This window comes from Lampetra fluviatilis, chromosome 56 (assembly GCF_964198595.1).
Source record: "Lampetra fluviatilis chromosome 56, kcLamFluv1.1, whole genome shotgun sequence".
In the NCBI taxonomy this organism is placed as follows: domain Eukaryota; kingdom Metazoa; phylum Chordata; class Hyperoartia; order Petromyzontiformes; family Petromyzontidae; genus Lampetra; species Lampetra fluviatilis.
Genome location: NC_136330.1, coordinates 4,029,377 through 4,044,183, shown reverse-complemented (window position 1 = coordinate 4,044,183; position 14,807 = coordinate 4,029,377). Strand labels below are relative to the sequence as shown.

Genomic DNA, 14,807 nt, shown 5'->3' with positions numbered 1-14,807 from the left:
CTTTCTTTTCTTGTCTTGACAACCACGCTGGTACCAATTTTAGGTGAGTCCACTCAGCTCCATGTCCTCTTGTACCACATCACTCGATCTCTTCTTGAAGCCGTGCCGTGCCCGTATAGCCCCCCTCTATCCGGCCAAACAAAATCTGTTTGGGCAGGCAAGGCTGCCAGCGTTGGCTGGGGTCATGGAGCTCGCATGCCCAGCCACCGCAGCCTTGCCTGCCGGAGGAGCTCACCGATAAGTGTGTCCAGATCTACACCTAGCCACATATATTTAGACACCCTACCCAGGTTCAACAACATGCCCCACTCTACAATATTAAATCCTGCCGAGCCATTCATGTATGTATATGTATGTTGAACTTCTTTCGCACCATACGTAGCCAGGTGTGGGGGAAGGACAACAAACTAAACACAAAAAGCAGTTCTTAAGAAATTAGTTTTCAATATAGATCTAAAAGTGCATAGCTCCAGTGGCTTCCTAATATCGGAAGAGCGTTCCAGACGGCCGCAGAAACGCATCTGAAAGCGCGCAATGCGGTGACCCGTTTTTGTTCGATGGCTAGCCGAAAGTCGCTGCCAGAATGACCGTAGTTTGCTTGATGGTTTATGGTCCTTGACATCAGCGAAGTATTTTGGTGCATTTGTGGCAAGCACTTTGTGTGTGATGAGTGCGATCTTATAATCTATTCGTTGGGCAACCGGAAGCCGATGCAGCTCGGGAGCTTTGAGGACACACAATTCATGTGAGTAGCGTGTCCTCGAAGTCCCGGGTTAATTTCGGGGTGGGATGCCCTGGTACATCTGCTTTCTCAACAAAACCCGATTATTTTCATGAAACACCGATTATATCCCACGTATAGCTTGTGATGTTATTTGTATCGCGAACATATGTTGGGTTCCATTGGAACCTCATTTGCCCAGTAAAAATATGATGTGGGTTTTTTACCCTTCTATCTGGTAACAAAACTGACACCTTTTTTACAAGGAGTCATGTTTACATAGACCACAATACCTGCAGTCATAATGCAAACAAAAAACATAACTCTGATAATGTGCACTGTCCTTGAAGTTGATTGGTCCACACCCGAGACAGCTTTCCTTAGAGCCTAGTCTCACATGGGTTGCCTTTTGGCGTCATCTGGTCCAACCCACGTGAGACTAGGCTCTAAGGAAAGCTGTCTCGGGTGTGGACCAATCAACTTCAAGGACAGTGCATACATTATCAGAGTTATGTTTTTGTTTGCATTATGACCGCAGGTATTGTGGTCTATGTTAACATGACTCCTTGTAAAAAAGGTGTCAGTTTTGTTGCCAGATAGAAGGGTAAAAAAACACTTATCATATGCTGGGTTGTTTGTTGTTGTTGTTCTGACAGGAGCCAGCAGCTCCCAGGGTGTGGCCGGGACGACCAAGGTGGGGACATCGGTCTCCATCGGCCAGCGGATCACGCTGCAGCTGCCCTCGACGCCCAGCACGCTCAAGCCATGTGAGCTCAGCTCCCGCCCGCCCGCCGCACATCAACGCACTCCAGAAGTTCATCCAAAAGCACCAAGGGAGACGGCCTTTTGGGCCTCCCTCCACGGCTTATTTCCCTAGAGTCCGTCTTATTCGGAAAATACGTTCATTATTTTCGTAGCTTCGCTGGCTGTGAATCCAGCAATATTTTGCTGTCTTTTCTTGGATTTTCTGTTTGCACTTAGTCACATATTCACTTTAAGATGTTTTTTGTTTGTTGCGGTTGCACCCGATTCAAGAGCCGAATGGCTCACAGGGCTGTACCTAATACATGAACTTGAACTTGAGATGTTCACCTCTCTCATTCCATACTCCCAATGACAAACTTGCTCACCATCGTCTCATCTCTGCACCTTTCTTTTGCACGAGTTGTTATAAAAGTGTTCCTCATTCGGTTGTTGGGTAATTCTTTGAGATTGCGCTAAATGTTTGAATTTAAATTCCAACAGTACCAATGTAGGAAAACAAAAAAAATCATAGCTTACAATCCATATCGACACGTTTTGAGATTTCACAAATGTTCTTCTCTCTCTCGGTGTGTCCAGCCACGCCGATCAGCACGGCGGTGCAGAGCGTGCTCATCAACGCGCCGTCGCTCGTGGCGGCCGGCAAGAACATCCTGATCACTACGAGCAGCGCCGGCGCCTCATTCACGCACTCCCCTCTGCAGCCGTCGCAGCAGCAGCAGCAGCAGCAGCAGGCGGGCAGCTCGGACACGAACCCTCTCAAGCGCAAGCACGAGGATGACGACGACGACTACGATAACGCGTGAAGCGTCGCCGCCGACGCGCAAACGCTCAACTTGCCTACCGGCCCACACAGATCTTCCACCAGTCTCACACCCCTCTCGCACAACCCCATCCACCCGCTTGCCCCACCCATCCACTTAACCTACCCGCCAACGCAATTGCACATCCACTCACTAGCCCATGAATGTATTCACATGCATTGTGGCTCTTGAAATATTGAGTTTTGTATCATATAAAAAAAAAATGGCTCTCCAAGTTGTTTTGGTTGACAACCCCTTCACCTAGCCTGACCGCTTACCCCACGTGTTCGGCATGTAACGGCCTTGGCGGTTAAAATTGATTCTTATTCTCACCAGGCGTGCATCCAATGGTGCGTGCCACGATCGATCACTGAACGATGTTTTGCAAATCACACGCAAACGATGCCGTTACGTTGAGTTTCACGGATCGTACGAGACGGCGTATGAGGCAGATAATGCAAACGAAACTAAATGCTGCGTTCTCTTGTATCGTGTTGTGGTCCTGAATTATTACGATTGACAGGCAGGGGCAAATGATTCCATGCCCAACTTCTGTTCCATCTGCCCGCTCGCCCATCTGTACCCTTGCCTGCTTCTCCAGCTGCACTCTCATTCACCCACCCACCTATCACAGTTGCCCACACACTTTGTCCAATTTGCCAACTGGATGATGGCAATACAATTTGTATTGGCATCACCTCTCAATGAAAATGTATCCAATATGGATAAATATGCTCTTTATTCAAGAAGCCTTCTTTAATTACACTTTGTTCATGGTGATATTGCTTGGTATGTTTGACTTATTTTATTTTGTCATTTTGGAGAAAGCCAGATGTCTGGAGAAAAAAACCTACCTACTTACTGTACTGCCAAACTACTGGCCTCCCAGTACCCATGTTTTGGTTTGTGGTCTTGCACTTTCAGGTGCACCTACACCCCTGTCTCGAGTTTTCACGAGACGCTGAACTCAAGTTTGAATTCGAGTTGCCGCTGCAAGCAGTGCGTTGACAAATTTCTAGATGGCCGTGAATTCAAGATACAACCCAACATTTTCCCTGAGCCGATTTTCGCTTCACTGACCGGCACGGGTTTCCCTACGTCGGCTTTCTGGCCGAGCGGAAAACACATCAGCAGTCCACGGTGCAATCGAAATGGGAGTGAATGGCAATAGCGTTTGGTTTTACCGATAGAAGTTACGTATCACGACGTTCCATTTTTTGTCGGCAACGAAGTTGTGACATTCGATTCGGGTATTTCTTGGGGAAAGTCTCACGAGGACCCGTTTCTGGCAAGGATGTGCCAGAGGTCGCAAACGGGTTTTGATTCCTTACCCGTACCCGGCCGCACCAGGGTCGCAAATGGGTACCCGTACCCGGCTGGGTACGGGTAGCCGGGTATCGGGTAGGGTACGGGTATCGGGTACCCGGTTGCGACCTCTGGGATGTGCTCAACTCGTGTGATAAGAGGAGCAACTTGTGGAAATGCCAATGTGTCAGCCGACTCAAGTTGTCCTTCAGCTCGAGTTCGAGAGAAATTTCTCCAACTGAGACCAGTTTTGAGTGGACTCAAGTTGGCTTTCCCATGGAAACTCAAGTTACTGTTGTGGGTTTCGCAACACTGCTGGGTGTTTATAATCTTACCCTGCAGTTTGCAAGACATGTGCCCCCGAGATGTGGTGCACGGGAAGGGCGCAGTACATGACGAATGGTAGTGGTAGAATTGTTACACCGTTCGGATCGTTTATTTGTTGTGAGAACGGAAAACATGTTCGAACGTTAATTTAAATTGAATTCTCAAGGAAGATGGCCCGAATAGCAAATAACTCTTTTTGAAGATAGCTAGCCTGTGTGTGTGTCAGATTGTGTATGACGAAAGCTTGGAAGTAAAACATATATATCTAAAAAAGGTGACTTTAAAAATTGTGTGATAGATGTCACTGCAGCAATGTATACATTTTTTTTTACTAACGGACCACTGGCTCTAGGGGAGGGGGGGGTCAGCTGTTGCCGTGTTGTCACAGACTTTAAAGTTTCGTGTTGCTCATGTCTGAAACATTCTACAACCCGAGATAACAACGTCTCAAGTATTTAAAGGACACAAGGGGGTTTTCGTTTAGGGTTTTTTCACTTTTTTTAAGAACGATAGTTTGATCTGAAAAATATACCGTCATGATATGTTCGTGTAAATAAGATCTAAACATTAAAAACATGATTCCGTTTTGACAGAGACTCCTCGAATGCCCAATTTCACCAACACGCTCATGCAGGGCGATTTTTTTTCTTCTCTCATTTGAACAAGCCCTGAAAAAGCCGTGGCACATTTACTCCTAAAAAAATGCAGTTCATAGGGCAAACCACCCCACTCATAAGTAGTTGTGTGCAGTAAAACCTTGGATTGCGAGCATAATTCGTTCCGGAAACGTGTTTGTAATCCAAAGCACTCGTATATCAGTTGTGATCACGTGACGCTCGGCAGACAGCGTATGCACGCACTACTCGTATTGCAAGACCTCGCTCGTTTATCAAATTAATATTTATTTTAAAAAAATTCTCGTCTTGCAAAACACTCGCAGACCAAGTTACTCGCAATCCAAGGTTTTACTGTAATTTCTATTGACATTTCATATATTTATAAACTGTTGTTTTTACATATATATTTTTATTGTATCCAACGTATATATGGCCTGTTACCAAATTACCTCGAGTACACCTGATCCCATCAAATATTAGAAGCTAAGCAGGCGAAAGGCTGGATAGTGCCTGGATGGGTGACTACCAAGCACAGCATCCATATTGCAGGTTTGATGGGTTGTAGCATGTTGCTATAGGCCAGTGGTTCTTCCCCTGGGGCGCACACACCCCCTGGTGGTGCGAGATGCCCTTTCTGGGGGTGCGAGACACGGCCAGACTTTTTTAGAAGGTAAATAATCGAAATGCAAATTAAACACGGTCACGTTAGTATAACTACTTTGTTTCATCAAACCTGTGTACTAATTAACATGAAACCTTTTTTGTACGATTGAGAACCAAAGAGGTGCAAGGCTGCAGTAAAAGTTAAGAACCATTGCCAAAGGCTGTGGCACTCCATCCACGGTGGTCAGAAAATAGCAGTGCAGAAAAATCCATTTATCGTCCTATACCCTATACGCCCAGGTCAATGCTGTCTCCCTCCACAGCTTCCGTACTGATCGGCATGGCGAAGTATGGTCAAATAACCCGCATGGGTGTGGCGAGGCCCTGATTCAGCATTGGGTTGCCATGAACGGCGCTACGTGAATGCAGAATATCTACAAGAGATAATTAGCCCCCCCCTCCCCCACCAAAAAAATGTATACATGCTATTCGATTACACTTAACAAACACTTGCACACTCTATAATGTATTCTCACGATTTCAATATACATAAATCGCGTAACATACTCGCGAGTCTATTTAACACACGTGCGCTTCGCTAATGCATTCCTAGTGCATTTAAAATACATTGTATACTGCGTGTCGTTATCACAGTGCATTTAACGATTATATGGGTGGTGCTCATCTCGACGGTATCCTGGCATTTTGGCCTCAGCTTGGTGGGAAGTCCGTTTTCTTCTTATGCATGCGGTCCCACTCATAACCACCGCCATTCTCAGCGTGGCCCAGACTCGCGGTCACGTTCCAGCCGGTGCCTCTGGGTCCCGGAACGGGTGGTACCCCTGCCGCTTGGCAACGGCCAGGGCCCAGAAAAGTTGACTTGGCGGAGGCAGCTCCTCCCAGGGCGTCCACACCCAAGCTGCATGACCCAAGAGGCGGCACCACCAGCATCGTCATCATCATCATCTACGCCATCACGGTCACCGTAGCCAGCTCCGTCTACGATCCGCAGTCCACGGTGATCTGCTGTAGCTCCGATTAGCGCGCTCGCTTACGTACGGTGGGAAAAAAGTTCAACGTTCATTCAGACGCTGTCTTTCCAAAAGACCTGTTCTTCACCTGAGGACGGCTGCTTGCGTTGTGGCCGAAAAGTCGTGAGAATTGTATTTGATTATGTTTTATTATTTTATTATTTCCCTTCTACGTGACTTTACCGAAAGAACCAAGAAGATGAATCCCTGCAGTCACGAAAGCTTTAAATCGAAATTTAAGTTCAACATACAATACCTGGAACCAGTTACTGGCTGATGTGCAGGAAATATCCTAGAGTCCTTGAGTCTGAATTCTGCAAAGTATGTATGTACGGTGACCGGGCTGAGACCATGAACTAACTACCATTGAGAACTCGGCTTATTCACGGGTGGCTGAAACCCAGAATTAAACCTAGAATCGAACCCAGAATCTCAGCGCTGCCGGCACGGGGCGCTAAACTGCCGAGCCACACCGGCCACTGCCCCCACGCCTCACCCTCGTTCTTGTGTGGCTCCACGTTCTGTGGCTCCTGCCGGAACGCGAGATCCACGGCGGCCCGCATGAAGATGGTGACGAAGTGGCTGCCCTCGTCACGGCGCACGGAGTTGACGACGGTGGAGAAGCGCACGTCGCACACGCGCAGTCCCGTCTCCTCCAGCGCCTCCCGCCTCGCGCACTCCTCCCACTCCTCGCTGGCCGAGGGGCAGAGGTCGCAAACGGGTTTTGATTCCTTACCCGTACCCGGCCGCACCAGGGTCGCAAACGGGTACCCGTACCCTACCCGTACCCGGCTGGGTATGGGTAGGGTACGGGTATCGGGTACCTGATTGCGACCTCTGGGATGAAGCCATGTTGCAGGCGCGGGTGGGTTGATTCTAGGAACTTGAATTGTGAGAAGAGACAAGACGTTGGGAAATGAGTGACAAACAGTTACTCACCAGTGACTCACGGCCTACCCGTACCCGTACCCGGCCGCACCAGGGTCGCAAATGGGTACCCGTACCCGGCCGGGTACGGGTATCGGGTAGGGTACGGGTATCGGGTACCCAGTTACCTCTGCCGAGGGGATACAGGGTGGGGAAGAAGCAAAGAATGCAGGGCGCAGCGGTGGCTAGGAGATGTTAACTACCTCGCATGGTGTACAGGAGGTTGTGGGATCGATCCCGACACTGATACCTGCGTATTTTGAGTTTGCATGTTCTCCCCGCGGTCGCGTGGATTTTTCTCTGGTTTTTCCCTCCACGTTTATAAACACGTGTTTAGAGTATTTGAAGGCTATAAATTTCCACATGATATTATGTGTGTCCAGGGCGCTTTTGAAAAAGAGCTATATAGCTCAGTGGGCCTTACCTGGTAAAATACAAATAGTTTATAGTTTAATAGTTTAATTACAATCAGTTTCATTATGATTCAGTATTTTTACTTTTTCCAGAAATGAACATAAGTCTCCGGAGACGGACGGACGGACAACTCCCCGGTACAACTATAATAAGCATCCCATATGCTTCCGTAAAACACTGATAACACGGACACCCACAAGCCATTCAAACTCTATTGTTGCATATGATAGCAGCAATATGTTCGGGCGCTAAATGCCAAAGTCGATGTCTCCTAGCCACAACGGGATGGCTTCAGGATAGAGAGTTCATGTCGTTTTGCTGTTCCTCCTACGATGAAGGAACGCAGACTACACTGCTTTACAATATGGGGTTCGGAGATTGGGCTGTATGACCACTATGTACGTATGCTAAACTTATTTTGCACCGTACGTAGCCAACCGTGCTCATCGGAGGTGTGGGGGAAGGACAACAAACTAAACACAAACAGCAGTTCTAAACAAAACGAGTTCACGTATCTTCTTGGTTCTTTCGGTAAAGTCACGTAGAATGGAAATAATAAAATAATAAAAATAAAACATAAGAAAATAATTCTCACGACGTTTCGGCCACAACGCAAGCAGCCGTCCTCAGGTGGAGAACAGGTCTGTCGAGAAGACAGAGTCTGAATGACACACCCCAGGCTTGGAGCGTCTTAGAGTCGCGGCATTTCTTCAGAAAGGTGAGAGACTAGATTAGCTGAGTCTTCTTATCCCGGAGTTTGTTGAAAGATCTTAAAGTTTTGTGGAATCCCACCCCGTAGTGGCGGTTAAATTTCGATTTAAAGCTTTCGTGACTGCAGGGATATGATATGAATCCCTGCAGTCACGAAATAAGAAGGCTCAGCTAATCGAGTCTCACCTTTCTGAAGAGATGCCGCGACTCTAAGACGCTCCAAGCCTGGGGTGTGTCATTCAGACTCTGTCTTCTCGACAGATCTGTTCTCCACCTGAGGACGGCTGCTTGCGTTGTGGCCGAAACGTCGTGAGAATTATTTAATTAGGTTTTATTTTTATTATTTTTTTATTTCCATTCTACGTGACTTTACCGAAAGAACCAAGAAGATGAATCCCTGCAGTCACGAAAGCTTTAAATCAAAATTTTATTACGTTTTATTTTTATTATTTTATTATTTCCATTCTACGTGACTGTACCTAAAGAACCAAGAAGATGAATCCCTGCAGTCACGAAAGCTTTAAACCGAGAGTTCACGTATGTAACGAGTTTATGTATTCGGACCCCACTCGCGTGGTCCGTACGCCGCTGCATTACCCAAACTCCAGGTATCCGCCAGGCAGCTGGTAGAGGCCGGCGCCAAGGCCGGTCTTGCGGCGTCCCAGCAGCACACAGCCGGGGCGCAGGGCGCTGTGCACCACGACCATCACGCCCACACCGGGGCGGCGTTCTTGGTGGTGGTGGTGCCGGTGGTCGGCAGAGACGGCGCTTTTCAAGGGTCGGCTCGGCCCCGGCTTCCTATACGCGCAACCACACACATTGACGGTACGCTGTGCCTCTACGCCAAACAATAACAAAAGTTGTTGGGTAAATGGACCACGTGAACCCCGAATCGGAATCGTTATTCAGACTGGCTGGAGGAATCCGACGAGCTATGAAAGCCCTTTAATTTCACAGGCGTTCAGTGGGGCGTGAATCGGCAAGTCACAGCAACGAACTGGGTAAAGAGGGCACAGCATCCTCGTGTGGAAGTGTCGAGACAGTGTTCAGGGCTATACTCCTGGCAACGCTGCATAACGGCGGTGCCAAGTGGTATCTAAATCTGGCGCTCCCGTTTGTTGAGTTGGACCTAAAATTAGTGCCGTGGCCTCCTGTGCCATGCAAGCTTCCATCAAAAACTAACGGTGTCTCTCCATCCTCCCAACGGGCAATGCGACAGTTGGTCACGGATGCTGGCAGCGCAAAGCCAGTGGTGGAAATTCCACATTGCCATGGTGGGGACCAGTCTACCCATATTTTTGACCACTGTTTACTTCCCATTGTACATGTACAGCTGTATACTTTTAGTTCTTTCGGTAAAGTCACGTAGGTAAAAAAATGAAATTGAAATTAATAAAAAAATAAAATCACGACGTTTCGGAGGCAACACAAGTCTCCGTCATCAGGTGGGACTTGTGTTGCCTCCGAAACGTCGTGATTTTATTGCTTTATTTTTTATTAATTTTAATTTCATTTTTTTACCTACGTGACTTTACCGAAAGAACTAAGAGTATGAATCCTTGCAGTCACGAAAGCTTCAAATTTAGGATGTACAGCTGTGTTTTTTGTCAATCCACTGTTGGATGAGCGTCACCCCACACAACGTGTGGGTCGTGGTGGGGGAGGGTGGGGGGTATTTAACCATACTTCACCAAGCTGGTCAGTGTGGGTCGGTGGGAGCGTAGAATCACAGTACAACAATTTATTTTGCTGTACTGCCTGCAATCGCAGTGTCCACACGGAGACGATGAACCTTTCACCGAGGATGCACGCGATCCATCACCCCGGATATCAGTCGCTAAGGCGGACGGAGCCTGGATGAGTGCTTAGGACAGACGACCACCATGCGCCAAAGACCGGCGTAATATGTAACCGTACTTCACCAAGCTGGTCAGTATGGGTTGAAGCCAGCAAGCCACGTGGCGTTTTCAGTGCAATTGATTTCGGCTGCTGTGTACGACTTGTGCCCACCAGGTGGCCACACAGCATACGCTCACAATCTGTGTAATGCACGGTGGGGCAGAAGTCGCAACCGGGTACCCGATACCCGTACCCTACCCGATACCCGGCTACCCGTACCCGGCCGGTTGCGGGTACCCGTTTGCGACCCTGGTGCGGCCGGGTACGGGTACGGGTAGGCCGTGAGTCACTGGTGAGTAACCGTTTGTCACTCATTTCCCAACGTCTTGTCTCTTCTCACAATTCAAGTTCCTAGAATCAACCCACCCGCGCCTGCAACATGGCTTCATCCCAGAGGTCGCAATCAGGTACCCGATACCTGTACCCTACCCGTACCCCGGCCGGGTACGGGTAGGGTACGGGTACCCGTTTGCGACCCTGGTGCGGCCGGGTACGGGTACGGGTAAGGAATCAAAACCCATTTGCGACCTCTGCGGTGGGGTCACTCATTCCAAGCACTATCCAGGCACCATCCCCCACCTCCACATTTTGAAACATGCATTGAGATGATTTTGCTGCAATACATTCCCACGTGATAAGCCACTTCGTTGAGCCATCATTCGTGACCAGGTCGCTTCTGACAAATAAGTTAATGCCTCGGTGGGTTTTGGCCTGGTAGGATGGGGATGGTTTAGTTGTACAGTAAAACCTTGGATTGCGAGCATAATTCGTTCCGGAAGCGTGTTTGTAATCCAAAGCACTCGTATATCAGTTGTGATCACGTGACGCTCGGCAGACAAAGCGTATACACATACTACTCGTATTGCCAGACCTCGCTCGTTTATCAAATTAATATTTTGTTTTAATTGCTCGTCTTGCAAAACACTCGCAGGCCAAGTTACTCGCAATCCAAGGTTTTACTGTATTTGGGTTTGGGCGATTTGTTTACCCGTCTTGTGCTTTGCACTGCTATCGTGTTTTTGTAACTGTTGGTTGTTGCAACGTTCTTACCCGCCCCGACTGGACATCTGTGAAGAAGAGCTTCATAGCTCTTCGGATTCCTCATGTATAAATCACGATTCTAATTTGATCAAAGGGCAATGCACCACATTTCAAACTAAAAATACATCAGATGGCCTATCGCAGCCCACTGAGGATTCTTGAACTCACAGGCTCTTGCACGCTGCGGGATTGCTCACGAGGCGGGAGAAAGCGCGAAGACAGCGCTGAGAAGTTTGGGTGAGAATCGCCGACATCGAGATCACAAGCGCGGTCCGTTTCCCCCGGCGTCTCTACTCTGCACAACTCGGCGTTCACACGTCCTGGAAAGAGAAACACACAAAGACAGATAAAGATCCCCCGTGTAGCCTTAACAGACTGTTGGAGCAAGTGCTGTTAGCGAGCACCTACGAAGGCCGGCACGGCACGCGAGTGGGTGGGTGACCAGCACCATGTCCGGCCGCCTTTGTCTCCCCAGTGACGATGTTTACACATTGCACCAGGCGCTCATTTAAGGCTGATTCGACATAGGGGGGACTCAGGACTGCTCCCCAACACACAGATTCAAAGTTTCAAAACTGCATACAGAGTTCAACGAGATATAGGTGGCTACGTCTAAAGGTCAGATATGTAAACATCTATAGAAAATTAGAGTGACACCGTGAACAAATAAAACTCAAAATAATCATGGGCATCATTGTGGAGAATATAAATGACAAAAGGAGCAGACAATAATACACTTCTTTCTCAAATCCGTCTGTCCACACAAAATAAAACACATTCAAGTATTCCTTACACAGCCGCATAGCCTTCTGGGAGTGTACAAAATCAGCAGCGTTTCAGCAGCACACACAGATTACTGGACAAAATAACACACGAACCACGTGACAGGTGGGAACATTCTTCGCCGAGCTTTATAAGCGATGCGGACGTACACGAGATTACTGTTAGAATGGCTGTTGGACCTCAGATGTAGTTCTGTGATATCAACTTCCGTGGGCTGTTCGCCACCACAAAAGGGGTTCACTGCTCAGCCAGAGACCCCAATTGGTACATCTTTGCATGGCATGACCGCCAATGGCATAATCGGGATACAATTGGGGGAAACACTGATTCCTATTCACAACATTCTAAAAACATTAAAATGTAAAATACCGCTTTTACTCAATTATAACTAGGTAATCAGAAATATCTTCTTGGTTCTTTCGGTAAAGTCACGTAAAAGGGAAATAATAAAATAATAAAAATAAAACATACTAAAATAATTCTCACGACGTTTCGGCCACAACGCAAGCAGCCGTCATCAGGTGAAGAACAGGTCTGTCGGAAAGACAGCGTCTGAATTATTTTATTTCCCTTCTACGTGACTTTACCGAAAGAACCAAGAAGATGAATCCCTGCAGTCACGAAAGCTTTAAATCGAAATCAGAAAGATGTTTGATTTTCACATCGTGTGTCTTCAGCAGGTTGGGATGAGTGTTGTTTAACCTCGTGACCTTGTGGCTCAATTTGTCTCAGATGTGGCTCCAGGCATTCCTACCGAATCCCAAGAACCCTAAACATGTGTTCGGTGCATGCTCAGTGGGTGCTCACCCACGCTATGATTAAAAGTTGCTGCGCTGTGCAATTCACGCTGGCGGTCACAAAACCCAACAGCAGCTGTCCATTGCTGCAAGGTCAAATGAAAGGCCCTGCAAAAGAATCAGTGAACCAATCTAATGCGCGTGTCCATTCAGACGTAGCAAAATCACAACACGGTAAAGGAATTGCGTTTGACAGTGGTGTGGACAGAGGTCGCAAACGGGTTTTGATTCCTTACCCGTACCCGGCCGCACCAGGGTCGCAAACGGGTACCCGTACCCGGCCGTACCCGTACCCTGGGTACCCGTACCCTGGGTACGGGTACCTGATTGCGACCTCTGGGATGAAGCCATGTTGCAGGCGCGGGTGGGTTTATTCTAGGAACTTGAACTGTGAGAAGAGACAAGACGGGTATTGGGTAGGATATGGGTATCGGGTACCCGGTTGCGACCTCTGGTGTGCGAGCATGATTTTGTTTTTAAAGCTAAACAGCGAGGTTAACTTATTCAGACGCTTAACAAAAACGAAGCATTGAACGGTGGACTTGTGTTGGCAGAGGGCTGGGGACACTTGGGAGAATTGACAGCAACACCGCAGTGCAGGCTGGAAGGAAGAAATAATACAATTTAAAGACATTAAAACAAATTACAGCTCAAATTTCGATTAGTAATGCTAATCTTACTCCCTCCCTTTGATGCTGCTAATCCTGCGTAATGCACGGGCATATTATGACTTTGAAACCCCCCCGCCCACCTCCTACGCATTCCACAAGTAATGACTAATCCCATATCTGCATTTCCAATAAATATGCTAAATTCCTATTGATATGCAAATTATTTTGTCAAGGCGCTCTTCACCCTCCAGCCCAGCTTAAATATACGCTCCAAGCCTGGTGGTGTTTCATTCAGACGCTGTCTTTCCGACAGACCTGTTCTTCACCTGAGGATGGCTGCTTGCGTTGTGGCCGAAACGTCGTGAGAATTTTGTTTTATTTTTATTATTTCCCTTCTACGTGACTTTACCGAAAGAACCAAGAAGATAAATTACAGCTCCTTTTTCAGAAACGACCTTTCCCTAAATGATAGCTCAGCAAAGTGATTTATCACAGCCAAATACTCTTAAGAGCATGGAAGGAAAATAAAACATGCTTCAAATCGCTTTAAACTATTGTCATTGTAGTGCGTATTTAATGTGGCGCTGCACTCTGATGTAGTCGGAGAAAACATTTATTAGAAAGTATATTTAATTAATTGATGTTGTATGAGTGTTGTTATAACAATTAGTGTTGTTATAACAATTCTATATTTATTTAAAGTTGCGCATTTTGATGTGACGTCACATTTCTCAACCCCCCCCCCCCCCTTCGTCACACATCATCACAAATGTCAAATATACAGCAGCAGGCGTCAGGGTCAGGATCAAACCCACGACCTCCTGTCCACCAGGCGAGGTCGTTACCGTCTTCTAACCACCGTGATGATGAGAGACCCGCAAACTCCAAATATACACCCACCACCACCCCCTACCCCCCTACCAACCACCCACCACCACCCACCACCACTACCCCCAACCACCCCCCCCCCTACCACCCACCACCACCCCCTACCACCCACCACCACCCCCCCTACCAACCACCCACCACCACTACCTCCCCCCCTACCACCCACCACCACCACCCCCTACCCACCCCCTACCACCCCCTACCACCCACCACCACTACCCCCAACCACCCCCCCCCTACCACCCACCACCACCACCCCCTACCCCCCCTACCACCCACCACCACCCCCTACCACCCACCACCACCCCCTACCACCCACCACCACCCCCCCTACCACCCACCACCCCCCCTACCACCCACCACCCACCCCCCCTATCACCTACCACACTCCCCCCCCCCACCACTCACCACCCCCCCTACCACTCACCACCACTCAAGCTCCCACCGCCCGCGCGGGGCACTAGGGGGCCTCTCGTGCTCACGAGAAACGTCTGCCCCGGGTCACCATCAGGCGCGGCCACGCGGCCACGCGTTCAGACCGGGAAGTAAAATCCCTCCTCCTCCACC

The 14,807-nt window shown here is 48.4% G+C and overlaps 2 protein-coding genes across 3 annotated transcripts in view; one reads left to right on the top strand and one right to left on the bottom strand.

Annotated features, from left to right (window-relative positions):
- The window catches only part of LOC144950128 (transcription initiation factor TFIID subunit 9-like), a 6,298-nt gene extending 3,525 nt beyond the window's left edge, over positions 1-2,773 (top strand). Inside the window, exons 4-5 of the mRNA XM_078880189.1 lie at positions 1,311-1,488; positions 2,063-2,773. Coding sequence (XP_078736315.1) covers positions 1,311-1,488; positions 2,063-2,289 — 405 coding nt within the window. The 3' untranslated portion in view covers positions 2,290-2,773. The remainder of the gene's footprint in view (positions 1-1,310; positions 1,489-2,062) is intronic.
- Positions 2,774-5,367: 2,594 nt separating this feature from the next.
- Positions 5,368-14,807, bottom strand: NUDT15 (nudix hydrolase 15). Of its 2 annotated transcripts, XM_078880146.1 has the most exons (6): positions 14,668-14,807; positions 12,752-12,849; positions 11,330-11,481; positions 8,819-9,019; positions 6,666-6,862; positions 5,368-6,057 (listed from the first exon to the last, which is right to left on the bottom strand). In XM_078880146.1, the coding sequence occupies exons 3-6, from the start codon at positions 11,413-11,415 to the stop codon at positions 5,936-5,938; spliced, it is 606 nt and encodes a 201-aa protein (XP_078736272.1). In that variant the 5' UTR covers positions 11,416-11,481; positions 12,752-12,849; positions 14,668-14,807; the 3' UTR covers positions 5,368-5,935. The 2 variants fall into 2 exon arrangements, with proteins under 2 accessions (XP_078736272.1, XP_078736271.1); XM_078880145.1 differs by lacking the exon at positions 12,752-12,849.